The sequence below is a fragment of the Miscanthus floridulus genome, chromosome 3 (assembly GCF_019320115.1).
Source record: "Miscanthus floridulus cultivar M001 chromosome 3, ASM1932011v1, whole genome shotgun sequence".
NCBI lineage: Eukaryota > Viridiplantae > Streptophyta > Magnoliopsida > Poales > Poaceae > Miscanthus > Miscanthus floridulus.
In genome coordinates this window covers 91723511-91737682 of record NC_089582.1, presented here as the reverse complement: position 1 = coordinate 91737682, position 14172 = coordinate 91723511, and the positions used below count along the sequence as shown (strand labels likewise).

Sequence of the window (14172 nt, the reverse complement as noted above, 5' to 3'; positions counted from 1 at the left end):
AGATGACTTGGAGGAAGAGCTGTTATTGTAGTTCTTTTTCTTATCTTTTAGGTAGTTGACAGAACCACCTTGTGAAACTTTTATTCTTTCCTCCTCCTGCACACACATGGCTATGAGCTTTTCTAAATCCCATTTTTCAGGCTGTATGTTGTAATTAACAACAAATGTGTCAAATTCTTTGGGCAAAGAAGCAAAAATCAAATGAATAAGGAACTCATCCTTGAGTGCCAAATCCATTGGTTTGAGCTTAGATGCCAGATTGCTCATTCTCAGTATGTGCTCTCTAATGCCATTGCCGCCACCAGAGTACCTTTCTGTAACCAGCTGCTTGATCAGCTGGGTTGCATATGTCTTTGAAGAGCCAGTGAACTGACTCTTTATTCTATCTAGGTACTCTGTGACTGTGTCATAGTCTGGAATTGAGCCCACAATAGCAGGTTCAATGGTGTTCTTTATCACTGCCAAACACTTCTTATTGGCAGTGACTCATTTCCTATGCTCAAGGTCATAGGACATCTTTACGGGAGCAAAATCCCGCTCTCTATTCTGCCATGCAGCATCAGTCTCATCAGTCTCCCTCAACGGTGCCACGGGTTCTTTGGAACACGGTGTGGTGACAACCCAGTCCACCTCAGCGAGGATAAAGGCCAGGTCTATCTTTTTCTTCCACTCAATATAGTTATCACCTTTTAGAGTGGGATCTCTTTGATACAACTCATTAAGTTGTATCCTCCTGAAACCACAATTCAAATAGTGTGAGAACAGAAATAACAACAATAATTGCATGCCTTAGTTTAACGTTGGTCAAAATTAAAACATACAATTATTTTATACATTAAATCTACATCACCGTTGGGCAGAAATAGAAATAATGCATAATCATTAAAAATTATAATATTGCTATTAACAACGTTGGTCAGAAAATAACAATATTATAATCAACTCATATTTTTCTCTTGGCTCTTAAAATCAAATTCTCCCGTTGGTTCGAATTTAATTAAAAGTCCATAATTACTTTAAATACGCAGCGGAAAATTTAAATATGCCCATAATTATTTTTCCAGAAACTCTTAAATATTGCACTGTTCTCTGAACAAAATTGTCGTTGGACAAAAATTGCACAAAGATTTGCATCAACTTCCAATTGAAATTCATCAAATATATATATTTCTGGAAAAATAAGAGAAAAACTTTGAGCTATTTCTATTCATTAGGCCATTTCGGCCCAGCCAGCACACGCGCGGCCCACGGCCTGCTCACGCGCGCGCGCGCCAGCGCACCCCCGCGCCCAGGCCGCAACCTGGGCCTGGGCCAGGAAATCAGCCTCGCGCCCTTTCCCCCCTGGGCTGCGGCGCTGGCCCAGTCGCTCGTGGCCGTCCATCTCCATCCGACGGCTGCCCGCGCGCGTCGCGAGATCAAAACCCCGGCGACCGGCGCGGCGCCCTTGACCTAGCGTCATTCGGCTTCGCTCTCTCTCTCTCTCTCTCTTCGCCCCTCACTGCTCTTTCCTCTCCACTCAGTCCCGCCGCAGCAGACACCGAGCGAGGAGCTTCGGCGGCGAGAGAGATCAGCAAGCCCCGGCGCTGTCTCCGGCCCCCTCGCCGGCGTGCGCGCTCCCCAGCGGGTGAGCGCGCCGCCGTCGAGCGGCCTGGTCACGGCGCCCTAGTGGCCGTTCCGGCAAGCAGATCACCCCCGGCTGGCCCTTTCTTTTCCCCTCGTGGCGGCGTGCACGACGGTGAGGTGAGCCGAGCCGAGCCACCCTCTTCCTTTTCTTTCCCCTTTCGGTTTCTTTGATTCGGATTTGGCCCGATTTTCCGATTAGGGTTAGGGTTTGCTTTTCCGATTTGAAATCGGTTCTTTTCCCCTTCTCAGTCAATCACCGAGCGGGTTAGGGTATGGGTTGGGGACGGCACTGTTTTCCTTGAGCCACGGCCGAGCCGGGCCTCTGTCCACGCGCCAACCATGGCGGCGGTGATAGCTTTTCCGCGCGACGGCGGTGTCGGGAGGACCGGGTAGGTTCCCCTCTTCATACTATACCTTCCCTAAAACCCGATGTAGGGTTAGGGTTTCATCAGATCCGATCCGAGATCGTGATCTCATTCTTTCTCTACCCCTATCTAGATCTACGTGCTAGTAGGCTCTGATGCCATTGTTATAAACCTTGAATCATCTAGCAGTTGGTCTAGAGGGTAGAGATTAAGTGCAGTAGACAACGGTAACGATGTAGACCTAGAAAGCTATCTAGAGGAAGGAGAAAGTGTCGAACCTGAGATCCCAGAGGGAGTGGATCCAGAGGCCTCCATCAGCTTCGTCGGTGAAGTCTGCTCATGGGCAGCGATGGTTGGAGTAGAGGTTGCACGGACGTCGATGCAGAGTAGACGGGGCGTAGCAGTGACGACGGCGAGGGTCAGCGGAGCTTCTCGTCGCTAGCTGCGCGCCCTCTTAGATCGGAATTAGGGTTTGTCGGTGGGGTTTGCGTCTCACGGCGAACCTCGTGCTTTGAGCCGTCGGCCCCCACCTCTTTATATAGCGCAGTGCGACGGAGGCTCACCAACCATGTAGGGTTGGGCGTCCCCGATCAGGACGCGAGACCAAGGCTCAATAGACCATTGGGCTTATTGGTCAGGAGATCAATCTAACAGGAAGGGGCTGCCTGCTGCGCGTGCATGCATGTGGCGACACCGCGACATGTGTGTGTGCGCGCTTGCCATGCCTGCCGCGTCAGGCAGGCAGGGAAGGTCGGGAGGGAGGCGTTCGGCAAGGAGCAGGCGCGCATGCAGCCGCCGGTGAGGCGGCGACCGATGGTTGCCGTGTTGCTCCATGCACTGCTGCTCGGCGTTTGGTGGCAGGCAGCCCGTGTCGCTGAACCGATCGTACGCAGCGCCAGACCGGGCGGCCGGCGACGGCGATTATTCCCTTCTGTGTTCTCCCCCACCCAGCTTGTCCCCTCTCGGGGTTGGCACGTCGTACGCTGGTACCGCGCCGCGCGCGCTTGCTCTGCTCACACGGACCTGGGCAGGTGCGTGCGCCGTGCGGCATGTTGAGGCCACTGGCTTACGCGGAGGAAGCCGTACGCGGCGGCTCTTCATCTTCAAGACCGGCGTGAATGGCAACTGGACGGACGCGCCGGATGGCGTGAACAGTTGGCATGAATGTGCGCTGCCCGGCGAACTGGCCAAAGCACACGTCGGCTATCTACAGCGTGTGCCGTTACAGGCGTTGCAAGTACCATGTGCTTTAAACAGGGGCGTAAATAAATGTGATTTGCGACACAACGTAAAAGTCCGGTTTAACATTCAACTCTGTGTGGGCGGGCTACAATCGGAATGAAGCTGCAGCGCCCTGGCAGTGGCAGGCGGAGCCATCATCGCCGCTTCCCTCCCTCCGTCCGTCCGTCTCCGTCCTCACGTGGTACTCCTAAATGGAGAGAGCTGCCACTGCAAAGCCTCTCCACCGGCTATCTGCCTTGGCAAAATGGTGATTCAGCCGGTACTTAATTTGGCACGGAAACTATGACGGCCCCGTCCGGCGAGCCAGCAGCTCAGCTCAAGAGGTGAAGAGCAGGAGCAGTGGCGTAGCCTGTGGAGTGGACTGGTGTTTGCCGGCCAGACTCCCCGTTCGGGCTCTGAAAAGCCCCTTAACTTTTGGGCCTGGCTCGAAATTTCACGCGGCCACTCGGCCAGGATCAGGGTCCTGTGCAAGAGATCACCACCATCATCACCTCGCCAGAGCGTAGCAACCAGCAATGCATTGTAGCAGCAAGAGAGGGAGAGAGAGAGAAGAATAGGCATCATTGCAGGCAGCAGAACAGAGTTATTCCCTGCAAATGGGCGACCATGAAATGATTCCAGCGAGACCACTAGTCTGGTCCGCGGACGACGCAGCACAGCAGCCGAACCACCGGGCGGGACGGTGAAAGGAGCTAGGGAGATGGATCTGCGTTGTGCCGTCTGCGGACGAGCGAGCTAATCATGCCGTCGCTCGTTGCATCAATCAGATTCGCGCTTTACTTTACATCTGGCGATCGTTTAGGGTTAGGCCCTGGTTTCGTCAGGTAATCACTGCCCTTGATCCAACCAATGCAGTGCCTAATCATCTCGAGCTCGAGGATTACTCATTCACCCCCTTCTCCGTCTCAAAAGTTGCACACCTAATGATAGATGATTAGCTTTGTCAAAAGGGAGAAAACAACAATTGGTGTCACTTTCATGACAGGTAACCGTAAAACTTTGGCTAGAATATTAGTATGCTAAAATGTTAGTATGGGAGTATGCCTGAACAACAATGTGAAACCAGATGGTTGCGGAGACATTATTAGTTAGGTGATCACTATGCAGTTTTCTTTCTTTTTTTAGGGGAAAGAAAAGGTGACCGCTACTTGTACTAAGGAGTAGATAGAGCGTGTACGTACTGGTGACGTAGACATGGACGTGAAACTTTTTTAGAGGCAGCTCCTAGTCTCCTACTACTGTAAATGTAGTATAGTCGGATATAAAGCCTTCTACGTACAGTAAGGCTATCCACCCAAGCCAAACAAAAGAGAAGGAAATCTGTCGATCAAGCCATCAAGTGCAGAGATCAAATGCAACCCCGTCCTGACTCCTGAATGTAAAATCCAACGGACCTGAGCCGACAGCGCCCATGGGCAGTATGAAGGAGAAAAAGTACCTGTCCATCGGAGTGCAATCAAGTGTAGGGAAGGGGGGGACGCATGCAACAACTACTGGTCACCCTCCATTGTCCGTCCATTGGCTCCATCCTCGAGTCCATTCCTCCTACGCCCTACAACTCCTACCTAGCTGGTGGCCCAGACAACCACATCACATGCTACTAAAAAAAACTTAGCACGGATTTAAAAAGATCAACATCGGCGTATGGCCCCTCTCTCTCTCTCATTCCCATCCCATCTCATCAGTGGCGTTGAGGATCGCGGGTTGATCAACGCCCTGTTCGCTCATCGTTTTCGGTGACTTATAAATCGGCTGATGATATTTTGTTATTAGAGAAAAATATTATATCATAGCTGATAAATATGACGCTATCTTTTTTTTAATGCATGCCGCGGCTAACACGGTCAGCCTGGCCAGGGGGAAGGTACACGTACATACAACATACTCTCTCGTTGGAACATACTCTCTCGTTGGAGTTGGTCTCCTCCTCCCCCCACCAATCAACAACCATCTTCGTCTTCCTCCTCCATCGATCGCTCTCATGGCGGTCTCTCGAGTGGGGTGGTTAGCGTTAGCTACTTCGCGTCCATCCAAGAATCAATCCGATCGAAGCCGGTAGGCGACTGCCACCGTACCGCCGATCGCTTTCGACTTTTTGTAGGAAGCGATCGATCCATCTTTCCCTTGCAGTCGCCGTAGCTCGCTTCCTTTGGAGCGCCTCGATCTCTCGCTCTGTGTGCAAGTAGCAGTTGCGGTTTGTTTGCATATATATACACACACATGGCATACGAGGAGTACGTATGCATAGCAGTTTGGTGAGAGACGGTTGGGACCGGTGGAGCAACTAAATTCGTAGCCAATCTCGACGGTTGGGATCCGGACACACCGGAGGGGAGAAACAAACTTGGCGCCGGAAACCTCGCCGCCAATCGCTGCCGGCCCGCCGCAGGTGGGGATTACTACTTGTTTGCATGCGCTCAGGTTTTGGGACCGGGGCCCCGGGATATTACGCACCAAAAACGGAGTCCATCGCCGAGCTCGACGACAGCAACTGCAGCCTCGACTCGTGCACAGTGCCGGCGACAGGACATGACGCTGGAGAGCACTAGCTAGCTACTCCTAGAGAACAAGCAGTAGCTTACTCCTAGTACTTGGGCCTCGTTTAGATGCTGAAAAAATTTCAAACTGATGAATAGTACTATTTTCGTCTTATTTGACAAATATTGTCCAATCGTAAACCAACTAGGCTCAAAAGATTCATCTCGTGATTTCCAACTAAACTGTGTAATTAATTATTTTTTTACCTATATTTAATAATCCATACAAGCGGCTAAAAATTGATGTGATGGAGAGAGAGTGAAAAAACTTGGAATTTTGGTGGCATCTAAACAAGGCGTTGCTTTGCTTTGGCATTGAAATTGCACGGTTGCATTGCTTGCACCGTGCCTTTCTCTTTCTCTCTCTCTCTCTGGGTACGACAGTATCTATGAGGCTGGCATTATTTCATTTGCACGTCTAAATCGTGTGTGATTAACTCAAGAATGATTAATAAGTAAGTGAGATAAAGCAGAAGCAAGATGATGAGGTTTTTAATGTACAAAGGGGGGCTACGATAACTGCCTCTGCAAATAAGTGATTAATAAGTAACAAAAGGTATAAAGGCTAATCAGACCTTTGTTTGTCATGCTCATGCATGGCGGATTTGGCTTGGTTCGTCTCCGAAGCCAACGAGGCGCAGCATGCATCCCTACTCCGACGTACAAATCCACCAGCGCCGCCGTCCGGTGGCTTGTCGGCGCTGGCCGCGCCCGATGACGAGGTGGCCACGCCGCCGGCGTGGTAGTAGTTCAGCTTGCAGCTGCCGCCCGAAGCGCCGGCCGCGACCACGCCCGACAGCTCGTCGCCGCCGTGGCCGTTGTTGGAACCGGTGGTGACCACCGAGTTCTCGATCTTGGAGCTGGCTTGCAGCCGGCCCGGCTCGTTACCACGAGTCTGCGCTCCCACAGGTCCCAGGTACACTGGAGCTACAACATATAAGTCTTTGGGCCTTACTCAACCCAAAAGACTAGCCTCATAGGTGGGGGCTTCTTCCGCCTTATATGTTGTGCTCCCCCACCATCGCTATACGATGTGGGACTAAACCCCAACAATCTCCCCCTTAGTCACACATCAGGGTGCCCCCGCCATATGTGACGCTTGAGATTTTTTTATCGGGTTTAGCTTTTCTGACCATAGGTACCGGCTCTGATATCAATTGTTGGAACCGGTGGTGACCACCGAGTTCACGATCTTGGAGCTGGCTTACAGCCGGCCCGGCTCGTTACCACGAGCCTGCGCTCCCACAGGTCCAGGTCCACTGGAGCTACAACATATAAGGCCTTGGCTTACTCAACCCAAAAGACTAGCCTGATAGGTGAGGGTTCTCCCGCCTTATATGTTGTGCTCGCCCACCATCGCTACACGATGTGGGACTAAACCCCAACAGTCTCCCCCTTAGTCACACATCGGGCTGCCCCCGCCATATGTGACGCTCGAGATTTTTTTATCGGGTTTAGCTTTTTCTGACCTCGGGTACCGGCTCTGATATCAATTGTTGGAACCGGTGGTGACCACCGAGTTCACGATCTTGGAGCTGGCTTACAGCCGGCCCGGCTCGTTACCACGAGTCTGCGCTCCCACAGGTCCCAGGTCCACTGGAGCTACAACATATAAGGCCTTGGCTTACTCAACCCAAAAGACTAGCCTGATAGGTGAGGGTTCTCCCGCCTTATAAATTGTTGGAACCGGTGGTGACCACCGAGTTCTCGATCTTGGAGCTGGCTTGCAGCCGGCCCAGCTTGTTATGAGCCTGCGCTCCCACAGGTCCCAGGTACACTGGAGCTACAACATATAAGGTCTTGGGCCTTACTCAACCCAAAAGACTAGCCTCATAGGTGAGGGTTCTCCCGCCTTATATGTTGTGCTCGCCCACCATCGCTACACGATGTGGGACTAAACCCCAACAGTAAAAGACTAGCCTCATAGGTGGGGGTTCTCCCACCTTATATGTTGTGCTCCCCCACCATCGCTACACGATGTGGGACTAAACCCCAACAATCTCCCCCTTAGTCATACATCGGAGTGCCCCCGCCATATGTGTGACGCTCGAGATTTTTTATCGGGTTTAGCTTTTTTGACCATGGACGGCTCTGATACCAATTGTTGGAACCGGTGGTGACCACCGAGTTCTCGATCTTGGAGCTGGCTTGCAGCCGGCCCAGCTTGTTATGAGCCTGCGCTCCCACAGGTCCCAGGTACACTGGAGCTACAACATATAAGGTCTTGGGCCTTACTCAACCCAAAAGACTAGCCTCATAGGTGGGGGCTTCTTCCGCCTTATATGTTGTGCTCCCCCACCATCGCTATACGATGTGGGACTAAACCCCAACAATCTCCCCCTTAGTCACACATCAGGGTGCCCCCGCCATATGTGACGCTTGAGATTTTTTTATCGGGTTTAGCTTTTCTGACCATAGGTACCGGCTCTGATACCAATTGTTGGAACCGGTGGTGACCACCGAGTTCTCGATCTTGGAGCTGGCTTGCAGCCGGCCCAGCTTGTTATGAGCCTGCGCTCCCACAGGTCCCAGGTACACTGGAGCTACAACATATAAGGTCTTGGGCCTTACTCAACCCAAAAGACTAGCCTCATAGGTGGGGGCTTCTTCCGCCTTATATGTTGTGCTCCCCCACCATCGCTATACGATGTGGGACTAAACCCCAACAGCCGTGGCCGTGGACGTCGTCGCTCCTTGAGTGGTGCAAGTCCAGGCCCTCGGAGCCCGCCAAGAGTCCGCCGTGGATGAGGCCGAGGCTGACGCTGCCGCCGACGCTGGCCAGGAAATCCGATGCCGACGGCGCCGGATCGTGCAGCCTCGACGACGCCTGTCCAAACCCGCCCGCCGCCGCGCCGAAAATGGACTGCGACGACGGCTGCGAGTCGAGGAGGTTCTGGAAGGAGAGATAGCTACCGGGGTCCTGCTGCAGCCGGAGAAGCGCCGAGGGCGTCAGCTGCTGGAAGGCGTCGCCCGCCGCTCCGGCTGCCGCTGTCGGCGCGACGGCAGGGTTGGAGGGTGCTGCTGCGGGGGCGGCTGTGCCCGTCGCGGCATTGGCATTGGCGACGCCGATGTTGGATGAGGACGGCGTGGACGATGACGACGACAACGACGTCGTCGTGAAGGGCGGGAAACTGGAGGAGGGCAAGGTCGTCGGGAGCTTGTGTGGGAAGGGGCGCAGGAGGTACGGCGGCAGCGACGCCGTGGCGTCCGCGGCGGCGGAGCGCAGGGAGGAGGACGGCGGGGGGAAGATGTGGTCGAAGCGGGTGCGGAGCGACGTGGCGGGGCCCCCGACGCCCGCGGCGAAGGGCGGGGACGGGATGCCCGTGAACTCCTGCACCATGGCGCGGAAGTTGGAGGTGTCGGTAGTGAGCACCGTCGTGGGCGCCCGCCGCGACGCGCGCGTCCGCTTCCGCGAGCCCCTCGGTGGGTGCGCCGCCGGCCCGGGCGCGCCGCCCATCGCCGCCGCCACAGTCGTGTCAGCAGCCTGCTGCTGGCGCCCGCCCGCGCCCGAGTCGGGTTGCGTTACGCGCGGGGACGAGGAGGAGGACAGCCCCGAGGCGCCGGGGAACGACCCCGATGACCAGGTACCCGCCTGCTGCTGCTGCGGAGGCGGCGCGGACGTGAACTCTTGGAGGCCGAAGTAGGAGCCGTGGAGCGAGAACGCGGCGGCCGAGGGGGACGGCGACGGTCGGAGCAGTGCGGAGAGCGGGGAGGAGTCGACGCCCCCTCCACCGCCGCCGGCCCGCGAGTCGAACTCGTCTTCGCCGCCGCTAGACGACTGGAGGCTCCCGCTGTTGCCGGAGTCCATCACGACGCCACCGCCACCGCCACCGCAAACCCACCAACCCTTCCCCTTCTTCCCCTCCTCTCCTGCCCCGCTCCCCGGTGGTGCAACTCCCCAGAAACAACCAACAACCACCGCAAGCAGAAGCAGCTGAAAAGGCCGGATCTTCCACTCCGGGACTCACTGATCCAGGAGGGACGAGTGGCAGACGCAGAAAGAGGAGAAGCTTTGCGTCGGACCGGCGATGCGGTATAAAAAGGGGAGATCGATGATGGGGAAGAGAGAGGAGGTGTCGAGGGAAGTAGGGGAGGAGACGGCGGCTGCTTCGGAGCACGTTCCCGCAAAAGGGACGGCGACTGACTGACGGCTGGGGGGAGGGCCGGGCCGGAGGAAGCTAGCGTTGGTTTGGTCTGGTTTGTTGCTGTGCGCGAGTGCGACCTGGCTGGCCGCGGCCGGGGACCCGGGAGTGCGAGGGCGGGCGTGGTGTCCAGGGCTCCAGGTTTGGAGAAAAAAAGGCTGCGTGCGCGGCAGCTGACGACGGGCCCGCTGGCAGCGATCCACAGGCTTGTTCCGTCTGGTCTGCGCCACCGCCAGTTTGTCCCCGGGCCTTCGTCGACTGGACACTGTAGCTAGCTTGCAGTGCCCACCCATCAAGTTGCAGGCGGGGCGGGTTATTTACGTAACCCGTCCGCTTGCCCCGTAAAACTGGGCTTCGTGGCTGTTGTGGACCCGCTGTAATTTTTTCGTGGCCCAAAGACTTCCAACCCTCCAAGCCCGTTGGACGAGCGAGAAGCCTCGCAACAACCCACAAGACCCGCAACACCCTCCTCTGCTCTCCCTTCCATCGCAAGCAACTGACGCAAACAACTAGTCTGAATCTGACTGTTGCTCTGCCTGACTGATTGTTATCCGCAAGTAACTGACGCAAACAACTAGTCTGAATCTGATACACACTGACTTGACTACTCAAGTCCACATGTAACCTGGATGGATACTCCATTTGCAACTAGGCGATACCTGTGCGTTGTGGCGGGAATAACTGGAATAAACTGTAAATTGACGATTGAAGATGCTCTGCAGCCAGATATTCTTGCCTATGAGATAGAAGAATCTGAATCTGCAGACTTGAAAGCTGTTCTGGATGATATGCCCTTTTTACCAAGTAACAGATAATCATAAAAAGCACGTCTAGACGTCCAGTCATATTATATACTGAAGAAATTCTTATACTCATTTACTCCTTGCTAATATACAGCTTAGCTAGATTGATTGCTTACCGTACATTGACTGATTACAACAATTTGAAAGTCAGTCCAAAAGAATATATTTGTTGCAACTTCTGAAATGCACAGGCCTAACGTAGGGCAATTCATGGAGGGCCTCTGGAAAAAGGTCAGACTTGAGCTTGGGGATACTAATAATTTTTAGATATTGTACTGTACGTCTTGCGGGTCTTGCGGGTTTTGCATACAAGTTTGTTGTGTCCGCGGAACACTTATCCGCAGCTTTATGGTAAGCTGCAAGCCTGCTAATAAACTTTGCGGCAAGCGGGGCGGGTTAGCGGCCGGCCGCGAACGAGCCCGCCTGCAAGTTGACCCACCAATGATGCGAACACAACGTACACTGTGTATGTGCTGCTAGGCAAGCCGGGCTTGTTCGTTGCTGGATCGTGAGGAAGTACTGCTGGTTGATTTGGTGTGAGAGAAAAATATTGTTTCGGCTGAAAATTTACGATTGTTTACGACCGTATAATCCCAGCCGAACAGGCTGATTAGCTCGACAAAAAAGTTCAAGCCGGGACCCTAACGCCTTGACAGCATTAGCGTATGGAGGTTCGTCCCCTACTTCTGGAATCTCCCTTCGATGAGATTCCGGCTGTTTCTGTTTCTACCGTGTAGGAAAGATCACTGGCTGCAAGCGAGCTTTGTATGCCATCAAAATCTCAATGCTTCTTGTCCATGGTGGACGTATGTGCATACTATACTCTCTCATGATGAGTCACTATTTTTTAAAAAAGAAACATGATGAGTAACAGTTGGTACTGACCAAGATATGTTTTTTCTCTCTCGTTACCATATACTTCCCCCCGTCCGCATAAGATCGTAATTATGCGATCCGTGTCAGTCAAGCTCACTCAAATTTAATAAGTTTATAGTAAATAATATTAACATTTATGTCTTCAAATAAATTTATAACAAAAATATATTTTATAAACTAATTTAATGGTACTTATTTTATATCATGAATATTAGTACTTTTAAATAAAATTAATTAAAGTTCACATCGTTTGACTTCTCGAAAAACGAGAATTGTATTATTTCGTGGACAGAGATAGTACTATCCTTCTTGACCTCCCTCTATATTAGTAAACATATATCATGTACCATCCAAGCCCCGGGGTTTCAACATTATAAATCATTTATTTAAAGAGGTGCTAAATCTGTAGCATGTGTTGTACCTAACAATTCAACTCCGATATTCTTTCATCGATTTATATACTCTTTCGTATGATCCTAAAACGTTGAATTGTGTGCCATGTCTAAGATTTTTGGGGTGGTCGGCGGATTTGGTATAAGAACTATACTCTTTGTGTTTAGTGTTGTGTGAGACTCCATTTATCTTGAGCATCAGTTGCTTTGACTAAAATCACTAGAGAAGAATATGCTAAAAAGATTTAGATAGAATATTATACTTTTTATTTCAGATTTATACTCTTTACCTCTTATACACTTAAAAAAATAAAGTTTAACTGTTACCGTAGCCATAATGAAATTTTTGGGTGTTTATTAGTATTTACGGTCACTGCTACCGCGTGCCTCTACACTACACCCCTTCATTGGGATCGAGAGATTCCGCGGTTGAGCAGCCCCAAAGCCTCGCGCCCGTCCTGTCGTTGGCTTGGCCGCAGCTGGGGATGCCAACTTTTTTTATCCGCCAACGAGTATCATGCATGCGGCGCACGCTACGCGATGACCGATTTTTCTGTCGCGGAAACGTGCGCGCCCGCCGCCCATGCTCGTGCTGTCGTGCATATGGGAAGTTGGGAACGGGATCCTCCGATCCTGTGTTGTACTCCGAGTACTCCTACTAGTCGATCTTGCGCATCTGTAGGCTGCACACACCGCCAGGCTAGGAGAGGCAGGAGTGCGACGGCATGACCAGCAGGCCGCCGGGCAGCAGGGAGACCACGGTGAAGGAGTTCCAGGTGTGCCGGGGCGCCCCTTCCTGCAGTCCTACTTGGTGGGCCTGGCCACCTGCGGGCCCATGGTGCTGGACGTGCTGCAGAAGATCAAGGCGGAGCACGACTCGACGCTGGCGTTCCGGTGGTCGTGCCGGGAGGGCATCCGCGGGTCGTGCTCCATGAGCATCGACGGCGACACGGTGGCGTGCCTCAAGCCCGTGGACGCGGACACGTCGCGACCGAGCATGATCACGCCGCTGCCGCACATGTACGTGGTCAAGGACCTCGTCGTAGACCTCACCAACCTCTACCAGCAGTACAGTAAAATATTTCTGAAATATTGCAATCCACCGAGCATTATACAAAGAATTTTAGTCCCAACCAAATTGGGGTAGCAATTACGTGAAACAACAACATATGAAATCATCGCTTGAATCAAGGCGTTCCTTCTCTGACGACGTGCTCTTTCTTCCACTGCCATGCTCCCCCCGTCTGGAACGAGCAACTTCTTCCTGTTTCAGATTACGTCCGTTGCTGCCGTTGATCCTGGCTTGCCAACACGCCGCAGTTACCTCCCTCGAAGCCTCAACAGATCTTGAAGCTCCTGGCGGACACCGCCAGCGCCGGGCGGCAACCACCTTGCTGCTGCTTCTGCACGTCGCGGCCACACCCCGCAGTACTACCGGCCCTCTTGGCTCCCGCGGCCGCCGCCGCCGCGCAGTTGTGATCCGCGGGGAACCGGTGCTTCAGGCACACCTTGAGGCCGCATCCCTTGCATTGGCTGGTGTTGCTGAACGTGAGCGCCTCCTTGCATCGCCGCACGGGGCACTGCGGCTTGCGCTTCCTCGCTGGGTCGCAGCGGCGCGACCGCGCGTGCGCGTCCAGGATCTCCCGGTCGCACTGCCGCCCCGGCACCGCCGTCCGCTCGATGGCGTCGCCGCAGTCCGGGCACACCACGACGGTGCAGCCCTGGTCAGGGGCCTTGGCGCAGCCGTGATCCCGGTACACGCGGTGCGCCACGCAGAAGAACCCGCCGCAGCCGTCGCACTCGAAGGGGAGGAAGTCGAGCTGGTTGCACCCCGCCTCGTCGCAGTGCACGCCCAGGTCCGGGAACGCCTCGGTGCCCCGACGCGCCATCGGTCGTCCGCCCGCCCGCAGCCGCCTAGCTATCTCCTCCCCCTTGCCGTCTGGGAGCTCTTCGTTTCTTCCTGCGTCGGCGGTTGATTCTGTGATGGATGAGGGAGCGATCGGTGAGGATCTGAGTAATGGTTTGGCATCGATTTATATAGGCTGCGAGATCCAAAAGCCGGGTGCCGAATCTAACTAATCGTCTGACTCCGACACCGGGCGCACCGGGTTCGTCAGTCAGTGTCCGTTTCCGCGGGAGAAATTCGGGTGGAGCCGGTGTCCAGAGGTTCTTGATCCTTCCGTGCTACCTGA

The 14172-nt window shown here is 53.7% G+C and overlaps 2 protein-coding genes across 3 annotated transcripts; both read right to left on the bottom strand.

Moving 5' to 3' along the window:
• Positions 1–3282: 3282 nt before the first annotated feature.
• Positions 3283–10054, bottom strand: LOC136541903 (uncharacterized). Of its 2 annotated transcripts, XM_066534077.1 has the most exons (3): positions 8441–10054; positions 6343–6586; positions 3283–4150 (listed from the first exon to the last, which is right to left on the bottom strand). In XM_066534077.1, the coding sequence occupies exons 1-3, from the start codon at positions 9573–9575 to the stop codon at positions 4111–4113; spliced, it is 1419 nt and encodes a 472-aa protein (XP_066390174.1). In that variant the 5' UTR covers positions 9576–10054; the 3' UTR covers positions 3283–4110. The 2 variants fall into 2 exon arrangements, 1 of the variants encoding a protein (XP_066390174.1); XR_010780531.1 differs by lacking the exons at positions 6343–6586; positions 8441–10054 and adding an exon at positions 4669–4977.
• A 3035-nt stretch (positions 10055–13089) lies between these two features.
• LOC136546114 (zinc finger AN1 domain-containing stress-associated protein 17-like) lies at positions 13090–13961 on the bottom strand. Its single transcript, XM_066538085.1, has one exon. The coding sequence runs from the start codon at positions 13867–13869 to the stop codon at positions 13318–13320; it is 552 nt and encodes a 183-aa protein (XP_066394182.1). The 5' UTR covers positions 13870–13961; the 3' UTR covers positions 13090–13317.
• Between the last annotated feature and the right edge of the window lie 211 nt (positions 13962–14172).

Excerpts from the sequence above, each read along its gene's own strand:
- LOC136541903 (XM_066534077.1), bottom strand. The coding sequence starts at position 9,575 with ATGGACTCCGGCAACAGCGGGAGCCTCCAGTCGTCTAGCGGCGGCGAA. Across the intron at positions 6,587-8,440 it reads GAGCGACGACGTCCACGGCC|ACGGCCACGGCGGCGACGAG; the intron begins ACGGCTGTTGGG and ends CCGGTTCCAACA. Across the intron at positions 4,151-6,342 it reads CATGAGCATGACAAACAAAG|GTGTGCAACTTTTGAGACGG; the intron begins GTCTGATTAGCC and ends ATCTATCATTAG.
- LOC136546114 (XM_066538085.1), bottom strand. The coding sequence starts at position 13,869 with ATGGCGCGTCGGGGCACCGAGGCGTTCCCGGACCTGGGCGTGCACTGC.